Consider the following 17,361-nt stretch of genomic DNA (forward strand, 5'->3'; position numbering starts at 1 on the left):
CAAAAACAGACCCCGTTTTAAAAGTTTACAATTGTTCTTTCTAATCAGACTGTAAAGTTACACTATTAGGCAAATGTGTCTTCTGTCTGTCAGAAAAAATCTGCTCTGAAGAAAGTACATCCTCCACACTTTTGTCTAAAAGCTGGGATGCTGCCTTTTGTGGCTGGGAAGGTGAGCCTGGTTAGATTCCCATTTAAACATGTGTTCATGTTCTTTTAAAAATAAGCATTTTCCCATTTATTACCTTGATTATAGCTGCTTACAGAAACTTCCTTTTTTCCACTCTCAAGTCTGCCAGTTCCAGCCATTCTGTTAGTGCAAATGTACAAAGTATCTTGCATCTGATGAAACATCGTAGCCCATGTGTCTTGTCACGGTGTCCAGAACCAGCTGAACACAGGATTTCTAGACGAACTATTGCTTGCAAATCTGTATCCTCTTGTTCCACCTCTTCTGTCACTGAAAATCTGTCTGACCTTCTGCTGGCGATACAAGATGAACTAGGCCAAATGAGCTTGTAAGTATGTATCTGTGTTTTATCTCCCAAACAATAAAAAGCTGTGATGCTCTGACTAAAAATGACTGGAAGTTGCAGAGAGGGACTGTTTGAATACTTTACTAGCAGATGTTTAGGGGAATAGGGTTTGAGTGGATCTTGCAGATAAAATTTTCTCATTAGGAAGCTTTTGTAGCCTTACATTTAAACAACCCTATGAGCAAATAGTGGAGGTTCTTTTGGGACTTTCTTTCTTTCAAAGCCATTTACTACTTATAATATTGGAGTAACAGACTAATGCCTAGAAGATATCCCTATCCTCAGAGTTACACAGTAAAATGGTATGTTTCCTTTGGGATAAACCTTTTATTTAATCCCTAGAAGAGTAGGTTATATTGCTCAAAGGGTATTGTCAGTCACAGTAAGGTCAAAACTGGCAGGAGGCCTGAGATGGAAGGGACAGAAAGGACAACTGCATGGTTTGATGACTAGGTGTCCTGCTGGTATCTATATAGTCCTTATAAATAGTAAAGGGGGTAGGAGGTTGAATCAACATAGTATTTTATTAAGAATTTTAGCATTGTTGGTCCTCATTCTTCACAAAGCTATAGCTAGAACTCCCTTATTAGTTGTGTGCCAAATCAGAAAAACTGTGTGCTTTAGAGTAGCAATTTAATCTGGAGGAATTTTATGAAGAGAACAAATAGTTATTGATTTATTTTTTTTCAGTTTTGCTCACTTTGTGCTAGGCATTTTATGGTATAAAAGAAGTCATGGCCCTTTGCCCCAAAGATCTTGTTGATCAATAACTTGTAACTGTAGTCACTCGTGTGTAGCTTTACTCCATGCCTTAGGCATCTATAAATGACACTGTCTCTTATTAGCTTGTAGAGTGAAATGCTTGAAAGTGTGATTGCCAATAGCAACAAATTATGGAGTTAATTTTGCCCAGTAGAATTCTTAATTTTACTTGATTGATTTGACAAACCGTAATTGGTGGTTGTAAAACAAGTTTTTTCTGAATTCTGTTAAGTGCTCAAAGTAAGAGGCAACTTCAGACAGGGATTGGACTCGGCAGACAATATACACCTAATGTACACTGGTTATTTACTTTAATAAGATCTTTAATTTTTCACATTCCAAATTCCCATTGTGCATGATGCTGCAGTACCAGCACACTCTGGTGCTTATTTATTCAGTCTTACTAGAGAAATGGTTATGATGTAATAGAGTATACTATAGCTGTAGGCTCAGAGTAGTAGGAAAATAAGTAATGGAAAAATGTGAAAGTTCGCATATTAACAGTATTAGTTGTGTAGCATGGTAGTTAACTTCCTTTCTTTGCTACTGAGGAGACCTCCTGGAGTTGAAACTTGTACAGTGTACTATTGTCTAGTATATTTATCTCTAACAGTGAGCATCAAGAACTCTTGAAGCAGATACAAGAAACTCAAAACTGTGAAGTTCGTGAAGACCTAGAGCGTGAATTGGACTGTCTTGTAAAGCAAATGGAAATTAAAGGGGAACAGATATCTAAATTGAAAAAACACCAAGCCAGTGTAAGGAAATACTTCTAATTAAACTATTAAAGCTAAGCTATTGTAATACAGTGAAAATGTTTCATGCTGTTGCTAAAACGAGTTTCTGCCTATATTTAGAATGTACAACCTCATTGGGATTCCAAGACAAATCGATTTAAACAAGAAACTTCTTTGAAGCGTGTGTCAGATTCAAACATTCGTCCCTATTTCTATTTAGAAAGTAATGGTGGTTTGGATGCATTTTAAAGGGTTTTTGTTTTTTTTGTGGGGGAAAAGGGGTGGTTTGTTGGGTTGTGTGTTGTTTTGTTTTTTTGTTGTTGTGTTGGTGGGTTTTTTTTTTTGTATGTGTGTTAAATCTTAAATCCACATAAGGAGCACTTGAAAATGTGTCCAGAATTTTTTTTTCTCATAATTTCTGCTGGAGTGTCCTTCATTGCAAGTTTCATACTGTGTGCAAGTGAAGACATTCAAAAGCAATTCATGCTAATATATCAACTTCATGATTGATATTTATTCTCACAAAGAATTTAGGTGCTTAGATATAGTGCTTGATATTGAACATCTGGAAATATGCTAAAGTGTAAAACATTTCCATAAATGGGATATTATAATTGATACGAGCTGGTCTACATTGAAAAGTTATATCTGCATAGTTACATCTCTCAGGGGCAGGAGAAATTAATACTCCTTGAGAGACATAGTTAAAATGACTTAATCCCTAGCTACTGTCTTTCAGGGAGGTGTATGATCTACAGGAGAAAGAGATAAGGATCTTGCGCAGAAAGGGTTTTTTGCGCAAAAAGGAAACGTTCACACTGCTTGTTTTTGCACAAAAACCCTTTGCCCAAAAATCGACTGGAAGAGATTATGCAAATGAAGCACAAGAAAATGCTAATCCGCACTTCATTTGCATTGCCTCTTCCGGCTAAGCTTGTAGTGTAGCCGTAGCCTGCCTCATCTCTGTAGTGTAGACACACTACACTATAGAAGCCCTGCAATAGAGCAGCTAGAGCTGTGTCTGTATGGCATTTTAAGAGTAGACCTAGCCTTAGATGAGTGGCTCTGTCTCTCTCATACAAACATTTACATTTTGAATTTTACAAAAAGTCTTGTTGTTTTAATTATCTTTATTTACATTTTCAAAGTAAAGTTATAATACTTGCTACTTTTATAGAAATGAGCTTGATAAGCCAATCTATCTTATAATCAGTGTTTGTTTGAGAATGTGACTCTTAAGAGGTGCCTTGGTCTCTGGCCAATATTCTTTCTGAGCATAAAGTTTTTATTCATTATCTTCATTTTTAGGTCCACAAATTAAAGCAAAAAGTTCAGAAATTGAAGAAACAGTCAGCTCATGTCCTCCCAAAATCTGATGACCTAAATGGAACAAGAGAGGTTTCAGTTACTCCAAGCAAAAGTGCATCAAAAACCTGTCCTGTGCAGAAAAGCAAAAGTTCTCTTCATCTGTTAAAAAATGCACAGAAACTTCAATCAACACTGAAAAAAGATGATATCCTGTGGGAACAGTAGTAGTTCCTATAGGTAGTGCCTCTTACTGACATGCCAAAAAAACCTAGTCTGACACTTCATAGGTTTGGATTTAAGAAATATTAGACCGAATAAAATGTCTAACTTTATGCAGTGTCTAAAAATATATGCTTGTCTAATAGTAAATGTTGAAACTTAGGTTTGAGTTGAACACATTCATTTTCCATGCAGCTATGCATATTTTTAATAAAATACGTTTTAAACTGTTTCATGAAGTATCCAAATTTCTTAACTGACAAAATAAAACAATCTTTGAAATATATAAGAAATGCAACCTGTTTCTTTTACCCGGTTTACATTTGAGGAGGAGGATTTGCACACGCTCTGAAATAATTATGAAGTACAGGAGGAAGGGAAAACTCCTTAATGTAGGACAGAAACCCAGGACTATCACATTTCCTCCATGCTCAAGAGAAATACTTAAAGCCTGCTTCTGTATTCCTAACAAGGCCAAAATTCCCATTAAAGTCAGGAAGAATCTTCTTTCTTATTAAGACTGAAGATTTGGGTACAATATCTTTGAACATGCACTTGCTAATATTTGAATGTAAAATTATCTAGGGGATAAACTTTAGAGCCTGCATTCATGAGCTGATGTTGAAGATTGTTTTGCAAGGGGCATTTGGCAATAAGTAACTTGTAATGATAGGGTAAGAATGTCTCCTCTTCTTCCCTACAAGCCAGAACATTTTCAAAAATGTACTTAGTATTACATACACATACCAGTCAGATGGTTTAAACGGCTTGTATTGGTTTCAATACGACATGAGTTATTTTTATTAAACTTAAACAAACATTCCTCACAACTGACTCTTTAATGCTGCCTAATTATACTTTAATGCTAATAAGACACCATTCATATTACTCTCACAGTTATGTTTTTTAGTATGACTCTTGCTAAGCTTTTGAACTGGATATGTGGAAGGGAACAATCCATAAAAATCTAAGTATATGTTTAGCCTAGAAAACTCTGTCAATGGAGCTTGCCTAAATCATGTAATAAACCAATGTAGTGGAAAAATGTATAAATGTGGCTGAAGCAATTGTGTGGACTGGGCTTAGAACCCTAAGCCTGAATTCAATTATGTAATAAGTGACCCAATCAATTACTGCTGTGGAGTTTTCAGACTCATAGCTGCTTGCTATTGTTACTAATATAACAGTCAACTCAGTCATGCCTCACCATATTTTTTGAAACTTGGCATGTGAATATGCATAACTCAAAGATGCTTGATGTGAAATGTTTCCTGTAATCTATATCCATTTTAAACATTACAAGCTGCTGAACCTGTATATGCTATTTTTGTGCATGTACAATTTTTGTATGTGAAGTTAGAAATAAACAGTGTGAATCTGGTTTTAATTCTAAATGTGCTAATGAGGGCCATTAGGGATATATTAGGAACCTAATGCCTCAGTATTCAAAACAATGACTTATGAATGGTCTTGTTTATCCTATAAGCCCAAACTGTGGTTGACCCTGGAAAGAGATGTGACCATGCCATCTTGAACCACCAAGTATTTTTTCCATGGGGATGGGAAGGGTTTATGTTCCCACCCAGGGGGAAATCTATTTAAAGAATGGAAAGCAATCAGTTTTTTTTCTTAAGCTGGCTTTTGAAATTGCCTTTCATACCTTAAGAGGTTATACATGAAGAAACCTGGCAACAAAACTCCAAAAAAAGCTGTAGACTCAGGCTAGAGTAAAAGATTAACTCCTGAATTGAAGTATATTACCTGAGATAAGATCAACTGTTTAGGCTAAGAATTTGCATGTAATAAATTTCTTAGTATATGTGAATTAATTGCATTTTTGTTTAACTCTAACTTTCATTAAGCTGACTGACTTCACTTGCAACCTCTTAAATTCTATTTTTTATATTTAATAACACTTTTTTCTATTAAGCTCAGTGTAAATAATTGTTTCCTGGGAGGGGAAGTAACCACTATGCATATCTTTCATTGATAAAGGGGGCTGACCTTATGAGCTTACTCTGTAAAAGTTTTACACAGAAAATACGGGTTTCTTTTTCTTTTTCTTTTCTTTTGACTGGGGTTTTGATCATGTTTGGGGGTTGGTTTCCTTGGTGCTGAGAACCTATTCGCTGAACTGGTTTCAGTGTATGTGTTGGACTATAAGAAGCGGTAACTCCAACTTTCTTCCTTGGCTCAGGGAAGACTAGAGCTTTTCTGGCCCAGCAAGAAAGGGCAGTGGAAAACCCCACAGGTAAGGAAAATAGGCATCAGTGGCTTGATCAGCACACCAACTGACAACCTCAAGGGGATATCTGTCATCTTAACCCAGGGGTATGCAACCTTTTTGCACTTGCGCCCCCCCTCAGGAAAATTTTGGCTGGGGGGGAAGGGGGAAAGCACGGCTCCTTTAAATGCCGCTCGCCTGCCACTCCCCTCGCTCCCGCCGCATGTACGTTGGGTGCCGACCCGGGAAAAGAAAATACTGGCCAGCCTGAATCACAGCGCTGCGACCCCTCTACTCCCCCGGGGGGGTCACGACCCACGGGCTGTGCACCATTGAGCTAACCCATCAAACACTCTACTTTGAATATGCGACGCCCTGATGTGGTATCCACAAAGCAACTTAATTGTCTGTTTCCATACATAGCACCATTTTGATTAATGAAACCGCCATTCTGCTGCTGTTTATTGGTAGATGCCTAAATTCACTTGGTGCTTATATTTCCTCTAAAAGTTTCTAGGCACCTAAGTTTTAACTCTGGAGCATGTACATTGCTGGCCTGCAAGAGGTGACTGAGTGCCTTTTGCTTGCCTTGACCGAGATTGGTGATCTGGACTAGATAAGTAGAGGAATACTTCTCTCATTTTTTGGCTTGACCCAGTAGGTGTGCTCAGAGACCCAGGAGTACCTAGCTTTTACCAGTCCAGCACAGGTAGCCGAATATGGGACAGCAGGTGCAGGGCTCCACATGTAAAACACATGAGCCAAGGTGGAGTGTGTGTCATGTTTTTTGAGCATGACAGAAGCGGGTGGAGATAAGTGGGATGTGTTTGGTCCTACAGCACCCAGATAGTGCTAGGTGTATAGGGTAGGGTGGCTAGACAGGGATGAGCATTGGGTTAGTGCAGCAGAGGGTATCACCACCGCTCAATGCTGCCTCCTTCCACTTAAATGTGGTGTAGCTGGAGAGCCTAAGAATGGAGGTGGCTGCATTGCTCCATTCTAGGTGCTCCACCATAGTGCAAGGCCACCTTGGGGAGATGTGCTGAGATTGGGGATACCCACATCTGTCAGGGCCATGCACATGTATGGCTAGTGTGGGACTAATGATGGTAGTGGACTCAGAGTGGTGAGAGGGTCCTGGAGATGGGGAATGTTGAATGTGGTAGGTCATGTTCTCAGTGGCAGTTTTTTGGGGGGAGATCATGGGTCCAACTTGCTGGGGCATGGAGAGAGAGGGAAACCTCCGGTTAGAGATGGAATGTTGTATTCTGCAGGGGGCAGAATAGAAGGGAAAGGGGAGAGAGGCTCCCAGATAGGGAGGAGATAGGGAAGGGCATGGGTCAGGAAGCAGGTGAAGAGGAGGGGTCCACACTGGCAGCAGGAGGGGGAAGGACTGAACTTGAGGGTTGAGTAGGAATGCAGGATAGGGAATAAAACAATGGATGAGAGCTAACCAAAGGAGTAATAAATTAAAGGTATTGGATACTTGACAAATGACACTGGGAGATGAGCTTTGCATAAGGTAGAGCCAAGCTCTGTTTCCAGGGATTTTATAGTTGTGTTGACAAGAGGGTCTTTAATCAGAGGAGGACAGCCCTGCACTATTGCAGAATAAAGTTAGTAAGTATTTTTGGACTAATGTGTTGTGTTCAGCCATTTCTCAGTGGTGAAAGAAGATTGCATATGCTTTCTGGTTTATATGCTATATTGTGTATCTACAGACTTACCACGATATATTCATTTTTTTAAATTGTCTAAGTGGGAGTCTTATAGACTTAGGCTACGTCTGGACTGGCATGATTTTCCGCAAATGCTTTTAACGGAAAAGTTTTTCCGTTAAAAGCATTTGCAGAAAAGAGCGCCTAGATTGGCATGGATGCTTTTCTGCAAAAGCACTTTTTGCGGAAAAGCGTCCGTGCCAATCTAGACGCGGTTTTGCGCAAGAAAGCCCCAATTGCCATTTTCACCATCGGGGCTTTTTTGCACAAAACAGTTTTTAGCTGTCTACACTGGCCCTCTTGCGCAAAAACATTTCCGGAAAAGGGCATTTGCCCGAATGGGAACGTCAAAGCATTTGCGCAAGAAGCACTGATTTCGGACAGTAGAATGTCAGTGCTTTTGCGCAAAATCAAGCGGCCAGTGTAGACAGCTGGCAAGCTTTTGCAGAAAAACTTGCCAGTCTAGACGCAGCCTTAGTGAGTTATTTTAAAGGTTTGAGTGGTGGGAGATCATCAAGTTTAATTAAAATTTATATCAGACCTGTCTCCCTCCAAATTATGCCAGAGCGTGGATCTAGGATTTATTTTATGGACTATGCCTGGAATAGAAAATAGCTTGTGTTTTAGACTGTGTTCTCCAACACAATTTTAAGCACTAGCATATGCATCTTTAAAAAAAATCTTTACTAGTAAAGGTAGCATCAAATTGACTCTAAAGATTGATCATAATCCACTAGCATGCTTTAAAAATAAAAGCTATCAAATCCTGTCCCCATTAGTGTTTAAAAAGGCACTGTAATTATTTTCCTACTGTAGATGGGAGTTGGAAGGAGAAAGAAAACATTTCTATACAGTGAAATCAGCATTGCTATTGGTAGAAGCAGTATTCTGCAGTTGCAAAGAGGCTGTTCCTATCTTGTGATGTCAAGCCACCCCCACTATCCCTATGAAGTGAACAAATATGTTGGAGATGGAGAAACTAGGATGCAAGGAGTAGCCTATGGTTATCCCACAGCGAAGTCAGTAGCAGAGCCAACATTGCTATCCTGGGAGCCCCGCTACCTTGTCCAGACCCTGCAGCCTATTTTCAAAAAGGTTTTTAATACTTAAGGGTTTAAGTGTCCCAGGTAACCCAAGGGGTTACATTTGTCTCTGCAAGCAAGCAGGCGATCCTACACCTAAGCAACAAACCATAGACCCTTTTCTGTTAAATCTGGACAAGAAACAACCAGAATTTTGCCTCCTGTGCGTAAGTAGCAGGTGAACACATTTGCATAATGACAGCAGCACCGGGAACGAGGGAGTGAGTCCCTGCTGCACCTTCAGCGCCAGAGACAAAAGCGATCGCAGCTCCTGGCTTGGAAGCCTGGGATGATCTTTACCTTTGCCTTCCCCATCCCCTAGAACGTTCAGTGTACTGGGGTTGCTATGGTTACATCTGGGCCTGTCCACGCGCTGGGAAAGTGGTGGGTTTATCAGCTGCTTCCTCTGTCCCTCTCCTCGTTTGATTCTGTGAGGGCAGACCGCTTGGTGCCCCTGCTGCAGGCACAGGACCCAAGCCCTTCTCTCATTGCAAGGGTTCATTTAGCAGCAGCGGCTGACAGAAGCAACCTCAGGGGAGTTGGACAGGTATCGTGAGGTTCTGAAACTGGCAATGGAGATTTTGGTGCTGTCCTTCTGTCTATAGAATGTAGGAAGAAGGACAGCGTTTAAATGGCCATAGCAAATGTGTATTGCATAAAATATATAATCCACCGATATAAATTACTTAAGTAGTTACCCTTAAAATTGGATTGGGAGGAGATGGAAAGGAAGCCAGATGAAAATGGTTCAAGATAGATCAGTAGTTTTTTGAGATCTTTATTTAATTTTATGTCAGAAGTGTTTGGTTTGAAGTCTAAATGAGTCTGAAGAAAATAGGTGCATTGATCAAAAAAGTTTTAAAGTGTATATAATAAAAATTTTGTATACATGTTTAATATTTCAACTCAAAACAGTTCAATTAATTTTTAATACTAATGTCTTGTTCTCAGGAACTGTTGAAAGGTTTTGATACGTTTCCTTTCTCAGAGTAAAACAGAACTGACCTACTGCAATGTGCATTTATAAAGAGGCATAGATTAAATTATATCTACAGAGAATAACATAGTTTCCTTAGCTAGGGAAAAAATATAGAAATTAAGAATCCATTCTTAAAGATCAGCAACTGCAAGAAGTTGTTTTGGAATAGTATTTCAGCATTGCCTACAATAGGGAGACTAGCCAAATTATGTTTTATTTAGAAAATTTACAATTAGAAGCAGTTATTAAGTACTTACAATGGGATTTTTGAAGGAGGCCAAGGCCTTGCTCCTGCAAACATGTAGGCATGTGCTTATATTTAGCAGTGAATAGTTCCATTGAAATCAAACTGCTTATAGTAGTAAAGTCAATCATGTGCCTCTGTTTTTAGGATCAGGTCCTATTATGAGAGTTTGGTGTTGAAATTCGATATAAATTAAATGGGATATGGATGCCTAATTCCTTAGGTTCCTTTGAGAATCCCAGTCTCGAATTCTGTTAATGACTAATATGTACGAGAGCTTTCAAACATATTGTTTTACTCAACAAGTAAATTTGGCTTAATGAGCTTTGGTCTGGAATCTCTGACAAGTCCTTCTGAATCATGCACAGAAGTAAGAAAACATTCTATGTCCTTTTGTATTTGAAACTATTTTAACTTTTTATGCTTATTCTCATTTTGAATATTATTACAGAGGCAGAAGACAAATGTTACAATGACCCATTCCAAAGGAAAGTAATCAGTTTATTTAGCCTGGCCCCTTTTACAGTGGTTTATACAAAATAGTCTGCCACAAAATTATCAGTGACAAGAGAAATGATTAGTGCTCTAACCTAGGGTCAGAGTTTGCAATTGGACATATGCAAAATAGGACAAAGAATACAAGACAAACTATATAACTAGATACCTAGGAAAGCAAATTGTATGCAGCAGCAGTTCATGTTTCTAGTTTTACTCAAATATGCCAGCACATATTAAACAGTAATACTCTATTTCTTAAACCTGCTGCAAAGATTTTGTGTCTGTACAAAAGGATTTAGTTTGAAAACATTATATGTTACAATCTTCTTCTCAGCATAACTAAAGGTTGGCCTTTAGACATCTCAATAAATCCACTGTGTTCTGGGAATAGGAACTGGCAAAAACATGTTTAGAAAAGGCAGGATCTCATCAGGACTTGGATACTTACTAACATAACTAACTACAGATGTTTGTGGACTGGAAGATTTACTAAGAGACTTTTGCTTCCCAACATAACATTATGGCAGCAAAATAAGAAGCAATATATATGGAGCATATGTTCTTATTTCTGAGGAAAATAGAACTTTAAATTCATTCACCTACATCTTTGAAATCCACAAGGACAGCACATTGTCTTCTTGCACTTTGATCCAAAACCCAATGAAACTCACACTGACTTCAGTGGACTTTGGATGTGTCCCTTGAAACTCCCCCTTTGTGTGATGTATCAAAAACAGTTTATAGTGATTAGGCATTATTCATAACTTTCTCATTTTGTTTTCTTGTGCTTCTTCTTGTGCATGTGCTTAACTTTACTCCAATGAATTGATTTTCATGTGAGTAAATGTTTGTAAGACTGGGGCCTAAGATTTTATATATTTGTACCATGCCTAACATAACAGGGCCCTGGCCCATAAGTACTAACACAATACAAATAATACTTAGAAGTGCAGGCTATTATTATTTAATTCCACACTTTATATATTCCCCTCATGGAAAGAGGACACTTTTTTTTTGTAATGTTACTCTTTAGTAACAATGTAAAACATGCATGATCTGTTTTAGGAAAATTAAAATTGGTTCTATAACAATCTTGTATAGTGTGAATAAGTTGCTGATTATTGTTACTGATTTGTGTGCTTGTTATCAGAGCTGAAGAATTTTTGCTTGATAGAATAGCTGGAGAGTGGGGATTAAGATTTTGGATGGGGTCATACCAAGCGACTTTGACAATGCACTTTTGATTGTTTAGCAAAACCGTAGGCCTCATTTCAGTGCTTGAAGTATCAAAGATGATGGTGGTGGTGGTAGTGGTGGTTGTGTTAACTTGCTCTTGTAAAGAGCTTTTCATTTCAAAGCCTTTTACAAAAGAGGATAGTATCAATATCCCTCTGAGGAAACTGAGGCCCCCGAGAGGGGAAGTGACTTGTCCACAGTCACCCAGCAATGAAGTGATTAAATTCCATGAGATTTACTCAATAAATCTAAAAATGTGAAACTGCAAATAATGTGATTCCAGGGTTGGAAATAGAAATTGTGAGATTTCCTTGGAAAATCTAGTGGACCTGGTGTTTCCCACACCAGAAAAAAATAAACAATGTTTATTATAATGTTCCGATGGTCATCTCAGATACAATATGTATCACCTATGATCTCTGTGGTTTTATTTTTCTCACCTTGGAAATATAAGAATATCTCTTATGCATTAAGGTTTATTTATTGTACTCTTGAGGGGAAACACTGTCTATACGAGGCTTGTTCTGTAGTATACTTCTGTTTTAGACTTAAAGCCCTGAAGTTACAATATAGATGGATTTTACAAGATCTCTTCCACTGAGAGAGTCCAGCAGTTGGAAAAAGAACTAGCTTTTCAGTTGGTGGAGCTGAAGACAGAAATAGAAGACAATGGGGTACTGCAGGGAACACCAAGTAGAGCTTACAGGTAAAGTACTTTTGATGAATGAGGGAAAGAGGATTGATTATGTCAGTTATGTATTTTATAAAGGTTTGTTTTGTACATTTTTGGTTTCCTGTTGTCAGGCCCATTGATTGGAGGGGAGGGGGAACTAAGGGGACAGTTGTCCTGGGCTTGACAGTTCAAAGGGGCCCAGGGCTCCCAGCTGCTCTAACTGCTACTGCGGAAGTAGCAGTGGCTAGAACCCTGGACCCTTTAAATCACCACCATAGCGCTGCGCTATGCGATTGGGGTGGCTGTAAGGGCTTGGCGGGGAGAGTGGTGGCATGTGCCAGGTGGTGCTCCAGGCTGCCTGCCTTCAGCCTAACCCTCCACCACCTTGCCCAGAGGCTGTCGGCACTAGGATATAATAGTGTAGTCGATTAACCAATTAACCAAACAAGCAAAAGCTTAAAGGTTAATGTATAGACTACATGCATTCCTCCCTGCCAACCAGTATATTTTTTAGCAGGTTGATCAGCAGCCTGGCTCATGATGGGTCTGGAACCTACTCCTGCTATGGCTCTGCACTTAAAGTGTATTAGGAGCCAGGTGGGCAGGCAGCTCAGCTCAGTTCCTGTTTGCGCCAGGTTGGGGAGCTCAGACCACCTCCCGCTAGACAGGGGCTGCTGTCACCCTGCACTGCTGCCTCTTTATCAAAGGAAGCAGCACAGGGCAACAGGCAGCCGGTCCGCAAGAGGAGCTGGTTTTTAAACTGGCTCCCCTTGCAGACTAGCTCCCGCCTGGTACCCCGTGCTGCTGCCGGCCCTGCCCCTGGGAACTATAAAATAGTCGTCTAACTGTTAAGAATTCATGAGGTTACTCGACTATTTAGTTAATTGATATTTAACATCCCTAGTCGGCACCACTGCCTCTTGTTAGAAATCATACATACATACGTGATCTAGAGGCTTGGACACAGACCTGGGAACAAAGAACATTGACTCTTTTTTTTTTTTTTTTTTAAATCCTGATTCCTCTGTTTATTCACTGCGTAGTATGGGAAAGCTATTATCAAATTCTAAATTTGTTTTGAAAATTCAGTGTGGTTCTGCGTGTTAAATCCCAAACAAAATTTAAAATTTCCATGCAGCCTTATTTAATCCTCCATCATTACTTACATTGAAGGAGGGGTATTTTTAAGTGTTCCACTATGGTTGTGGTTCTTGGATGTGATTCTGCAGCTCTTACTCGACTGAGAATTGGGCACTCGGTTGGCATTTAGTACGTACACATTCATTTTTATTTAGTAGAATAATATTTAATATTTGCAATAGTTTGTGTGTAAGAATTTTAAATATAGTGTGGGTTTGAGAGGGTGAGATTTGACTCTTATCCTTTTTACACATTTAGTTTTTAGTGTCAATAAATATTGGGTCCTGTCTTGCAAGCTTCACTAAGGCAAAGTCTTTATTTACTTTAGTGAGGATTTTAATTGATTTAGGGATTGTAAACCTTGTCCAGGTGTACACACTATCTCTTTTTTCCTAATCTATATCCAGGGCTGTCCTGAGATGGGCACGGGGCTTGGGGAAACCCCTCCCCCCCGTGTCCCAGAGCCTTTCCTCCCCCTTCTCTTCCCCTTTCCCCTCCCCAGAAAGCAGGTTGCTGAGCCACTCTGGCTCCCACCACTCAGTGGTGAGTGTGTGTGTGTGTGTGTGTGTGTGTGTGTGTGTGTGTGTGTGTGTGTGTGTGTGTGCGCACGCGCGCATGTGTGCCAGGCCTCATTAATTCCCCAGTCCCTCCCCTCCATAGGATGGCTTCTTTGGGGCCCCCAAAAACCTGGGCTGGCAGTCCCAATTCATCCTATGGACGGGACAGCTCTGTCTATATCTATATAATTTTTAAAACTTTTCAGCCTTTAAAAAAGGAATATTTACTGTGGATAATATTTACCATTGATTTGTGTTTCAGATTATGGCAAAGAAATATATTAATAACAGACACTACATTGTTTTCTATTGGTCTTTAATATTCTTTTGGATCACTTTTCTATAGCTCTGTTCCAATACCAAAGGATGCTACTTACTTCAGAAAAGAAAGGGAGGTAACACTGAACAAAGCTTTACAGGTAACTAAAGAATATACTGGCATAAAAAAATCTCATTTAAATATATTCTAAATAGTAATTGAGAACTGAAGATAAAGATTTTTTTAATGGACAAAACTGTAACTTATCTCTATTTTTGACAATAAGACACATGGGGATGGGTGGGTAGAGTACTGATATAATTGTATATTTAGTGAAACAACATAATCCTTTATTTTTAGTAAAAGTCATTTTTGTGATGCTGATAATTGGGCCCAATCCTGTAGCCATTACCCATGTGATGATTCCCACTGGCTTCAAAGGCTACAGGATCAAGTCCATAACAACTGGTTTTCTTTATTTAAAATCAATAATATTGTATTCCACACTGTGTGGAAAAATTAGCCTTTTGCTGAAATTTTGTGGGGGAGGAATGGCTTTGCCTATTACAAAACACAAATGCTGCATAGCATTTTTCCTGAATATTTGTATTTGCCCAGAAAGTTTGCTGGATATCTAATTACCCTGTGCTTGCAGGTAGCTGAGGCAAAACCTCTTGTTGTTCAGGCGGATGTCATGCAGAGGGAGCTAGAGAGCTGTCTGAGAACAGAGTATACAGCAGAAAGCTTACCTCTATTAGTGCACCAGGTAATTTTTCTGTTTGCTACTCAGACTTGAACAGTGTTTCAAAATGTATGTCCTAGAGTGATGGCGACTGCATTGTGATTTAAAGCAAGGATTACATGAAACTTTGTTCTGAGGGCTATCTTGAAAATGGATGTGCTTTTAAAGCATTTCCTTGGATTCTAAGGAACCTCGTGCACTACTTGGTTTGAAAGTCTCAGAGGGGGATAGCTCTGTTAGTCTGTAACTTTAAAAACGATTAGTCCTGTGGCATCTGAGAGATTTATATATATAGTATAATGAGCTTTCATGGGCAAAACCCACTGGTTAGATATCTAAAAAGGGATCAAAGTCAGCTGGGATGGGATCAAAGTCAGATGGCCCGGGACGCCTAAATGGCTGGGGCCAGCCCTGCCTATATTCATAGAATTATAGAGCTGGAAGAGACCTCAGGAGGTCATCAAGTCCAGCCCCCTGCTCAAGGCAGGACCAATCCCAACTAAATCAACCCAGCCAGGGCTTTGTCAAGCCAAGACTTAAAAACCTCTAGGGATGGAGATTCCACCACCTCCCTAGGTAACCCATTCCAGTACTTCACCACCCTCCTAATGAAATAGTTTTTCCTAATTTCCAACCTAGATCTCCCCCACTGTAACTTGAGACCATTGTTCCTTGTTCTGCAATCTGTCACTACTGTGAACAGCCTTTCTCCATCCTCTTTGGAACCTCCCTTCAGGAAGCTGAAGGCTGCTATCAAATCCTGCCTTACTCCTCTCTTCTGAAGACTAAACAAACCCAAATCCCTCAGCCTCTCCTCATACGTCATGTGCTCTAGCCCCCTAATCATTTTGGTCGCCCTCCGCTGGACCCTCTCCAATGTTTCCACATCCTTTCTATAGTGGGGGGCCCAGAACTGGACACGGTACTCCAGATGTGGCCTCACCAGAGCCAAATAAAGGGGAATAATCACTTCTCTAGATCTGCTGGCAATGCTCCTCCTAATGCACCCTAATATGCCATTAGCCTTCTTGGCTACAGGGGCTTACTGTATGTGCTGCCATCTGTTTTTGTAGCCTTTGTTCTTAAGCTTTTTTTTAAAGTTGCTAATCCTAGTGCAGTGGATTCTGCTGCCTTCTTCATGCTGATTAATACCTTACTGATGAGTAGCACGGTTTCCTTTACTAGGACTACGTGTGGAGAAAGATAGCTCTCAGTATGAAGATGTATGACAGAACAGAGATCTTGAGAGACTGACCATTTTCTCCCTCTCCCCCGCTTATATTGTTCTTAGTACTGATTTAGTTCCACATATGGTTAAACTTTACCATTTGCTCAGGTGTAACATGTTGTTCATTTTTGGTTTCATTGAAGTTTTTTACAGACAGAATTATCCACCTGGGTCAAAGTAAATACAGGCAGTCCCCGGGTTACGTACAAGATAGGGACTGTAGGTTTGTTCTTAAGTTGAATTTGTATGTAAGTCGGAACTGGTACATATTGTAGGGGAAACTCTAGCCAAACTTTTTTTTTTAGTTTTGGATAGCATAGGGAAAGGTTAACTCCCCTCTAATGTTTGTTTTGCTGTCTGTTCCCCTGTTCAGAAGATTTCACATCTATTTCTGTCCCTGTGACAAACTCAGGACTAAAGGAGTAACTCATCAAATACCAAACAGCTCTGCACCATGCTTTGAGCTAATAGCTTTATTTCCACACACCACCCAGGGTTCCAGGAGGAGGGTCCTTTTTTTGCTAACACAATGAGGCCAGCACTTTGTTTGTTTTGGTGGAGTCTTTGTTTGCCCAGGGAGCCCAGCATGTATAGGGGGAGGAGGGGCGGAGAGGCTGCTTTTGTCTGCTGTTCAGCAGCCTGTTGCTCAGGGGAGGGGGCAGCCTGTTGCTGGCAGGGGGGGAGGGGGGAGGAGTGCAGGATGCGAGGCCGAGGGGGGGGGGCAGCGGGCGTGGGGAGGCACTTTTCCTCTGCCCGGCAGCTCTGCGGGATCCCTGTCCCTGTGGCCAGCTGCTGCAGGCAGAGGCCAGTTGGAGCCGGCCGAAGAGGAGGAGGAGGTGGATTCTAGGACCCAGGTGAGCGAGCCCCGGGGACGCTGCTGCCCCGGCATGTATAGAGGGGAGGAGGGGCAGAGAGGCTGCTTTTGTCTGTTCGGCAGCCTGTTGCTCAGGGGAGGGGGCAGCCTGTTGCTCAGGGGAGGGGGCAGCCTGTTGCTGGCAGGGGTTGCGGGGGGGCAGCGGGCGTGGGGAGGCACTTTTCCTCTGCCCGGCAGCTCTGCGGGACCCCAGTCGGAGCCGGCCCGAGGAGGAGGAGGATCCTAGGACCCAGGTGAGCGAGCCCCGGGAATGCTGCTGCGCATGTGCGGGAGTTGCCTCACCCCGTTCGTATCTAGGGATCCGACGTAAGTCGGATCCACGTAAGTCGGGGACTGCCTGTACTTA

General features: G+C 40.7%; 1 protein-coding gene and 1 long non-coding RNA gene across 12 annotated transcripts in view; both read left to right on the forward strand.

Annotated features, from left to right (window-relative positions):
- Window positions 1-3,793, forward strand: part of CEP57L1 (centrosomal protein 57 like 1) — a 91,791-nt gene extending 87,998 nt beyond the window's left edge. For 10 of the 11 annotated variants that reach the window (XM_075923091.1, XM_006123185.3, XM_075923092.1 and 7 more), the window contains 4 exons: window positions 94-171; window positions 291-517; window positions 1,911-2,055; window positions 3,343-3,793. In XM_075923091.1, the coding sequence (XP_075779206.1) occupies window positions 94-171; window positions 291-517; window positions 1,911-2,055; window positions 3,343-3,567 (675 nt within the window). In that variant the 3' untranslated portion in view covers window positions 3,568-3,793. Of the gene's footprint in view, window positions 1-48; window positions 172-290; window positions 518-1,910; window positions 2,056-3,342 lie in introns of those variants that run through there. The other variant, XM_025184727.2, reaches the window with a different exon arrangement.
- An 8,209-nt stretch (window positions 3,794-12,002) lies between these two features.
- On the forward strand, window positions 12,003-16,326 carry LOC142827516 (uncharacterized). The gene is made up of 4 exons (XR_012902203.1): window positions 12,003-12,248; window positions 14,259-14,331; window positions 14,827-14,937; window positions 16,285-16,326. It is a non-coding gene; the product is annotated as an uncharacterized LOC142827516 (long non-coding RNA).
- The last annotated feature ends 1,035 nt before the right edge of the window (window positions 16,327-17,361 follow it).

The sequence above is a fragment of the Pelodiscus sinensis genome, chromosome 3, assembly GCF_049634645.1.
Source record: "Pelodiscus sinensis isolate JC-2024 chromosome 3, ASM4963464v1, whole genome shotgun sequence".
In the NCBI taxonomy this organism is placed as follows: Eukaryota; Metazoa; Chordata; order Testudines; family Trionychidae; genus Pelodiscus; species Pelodiscus sinensis.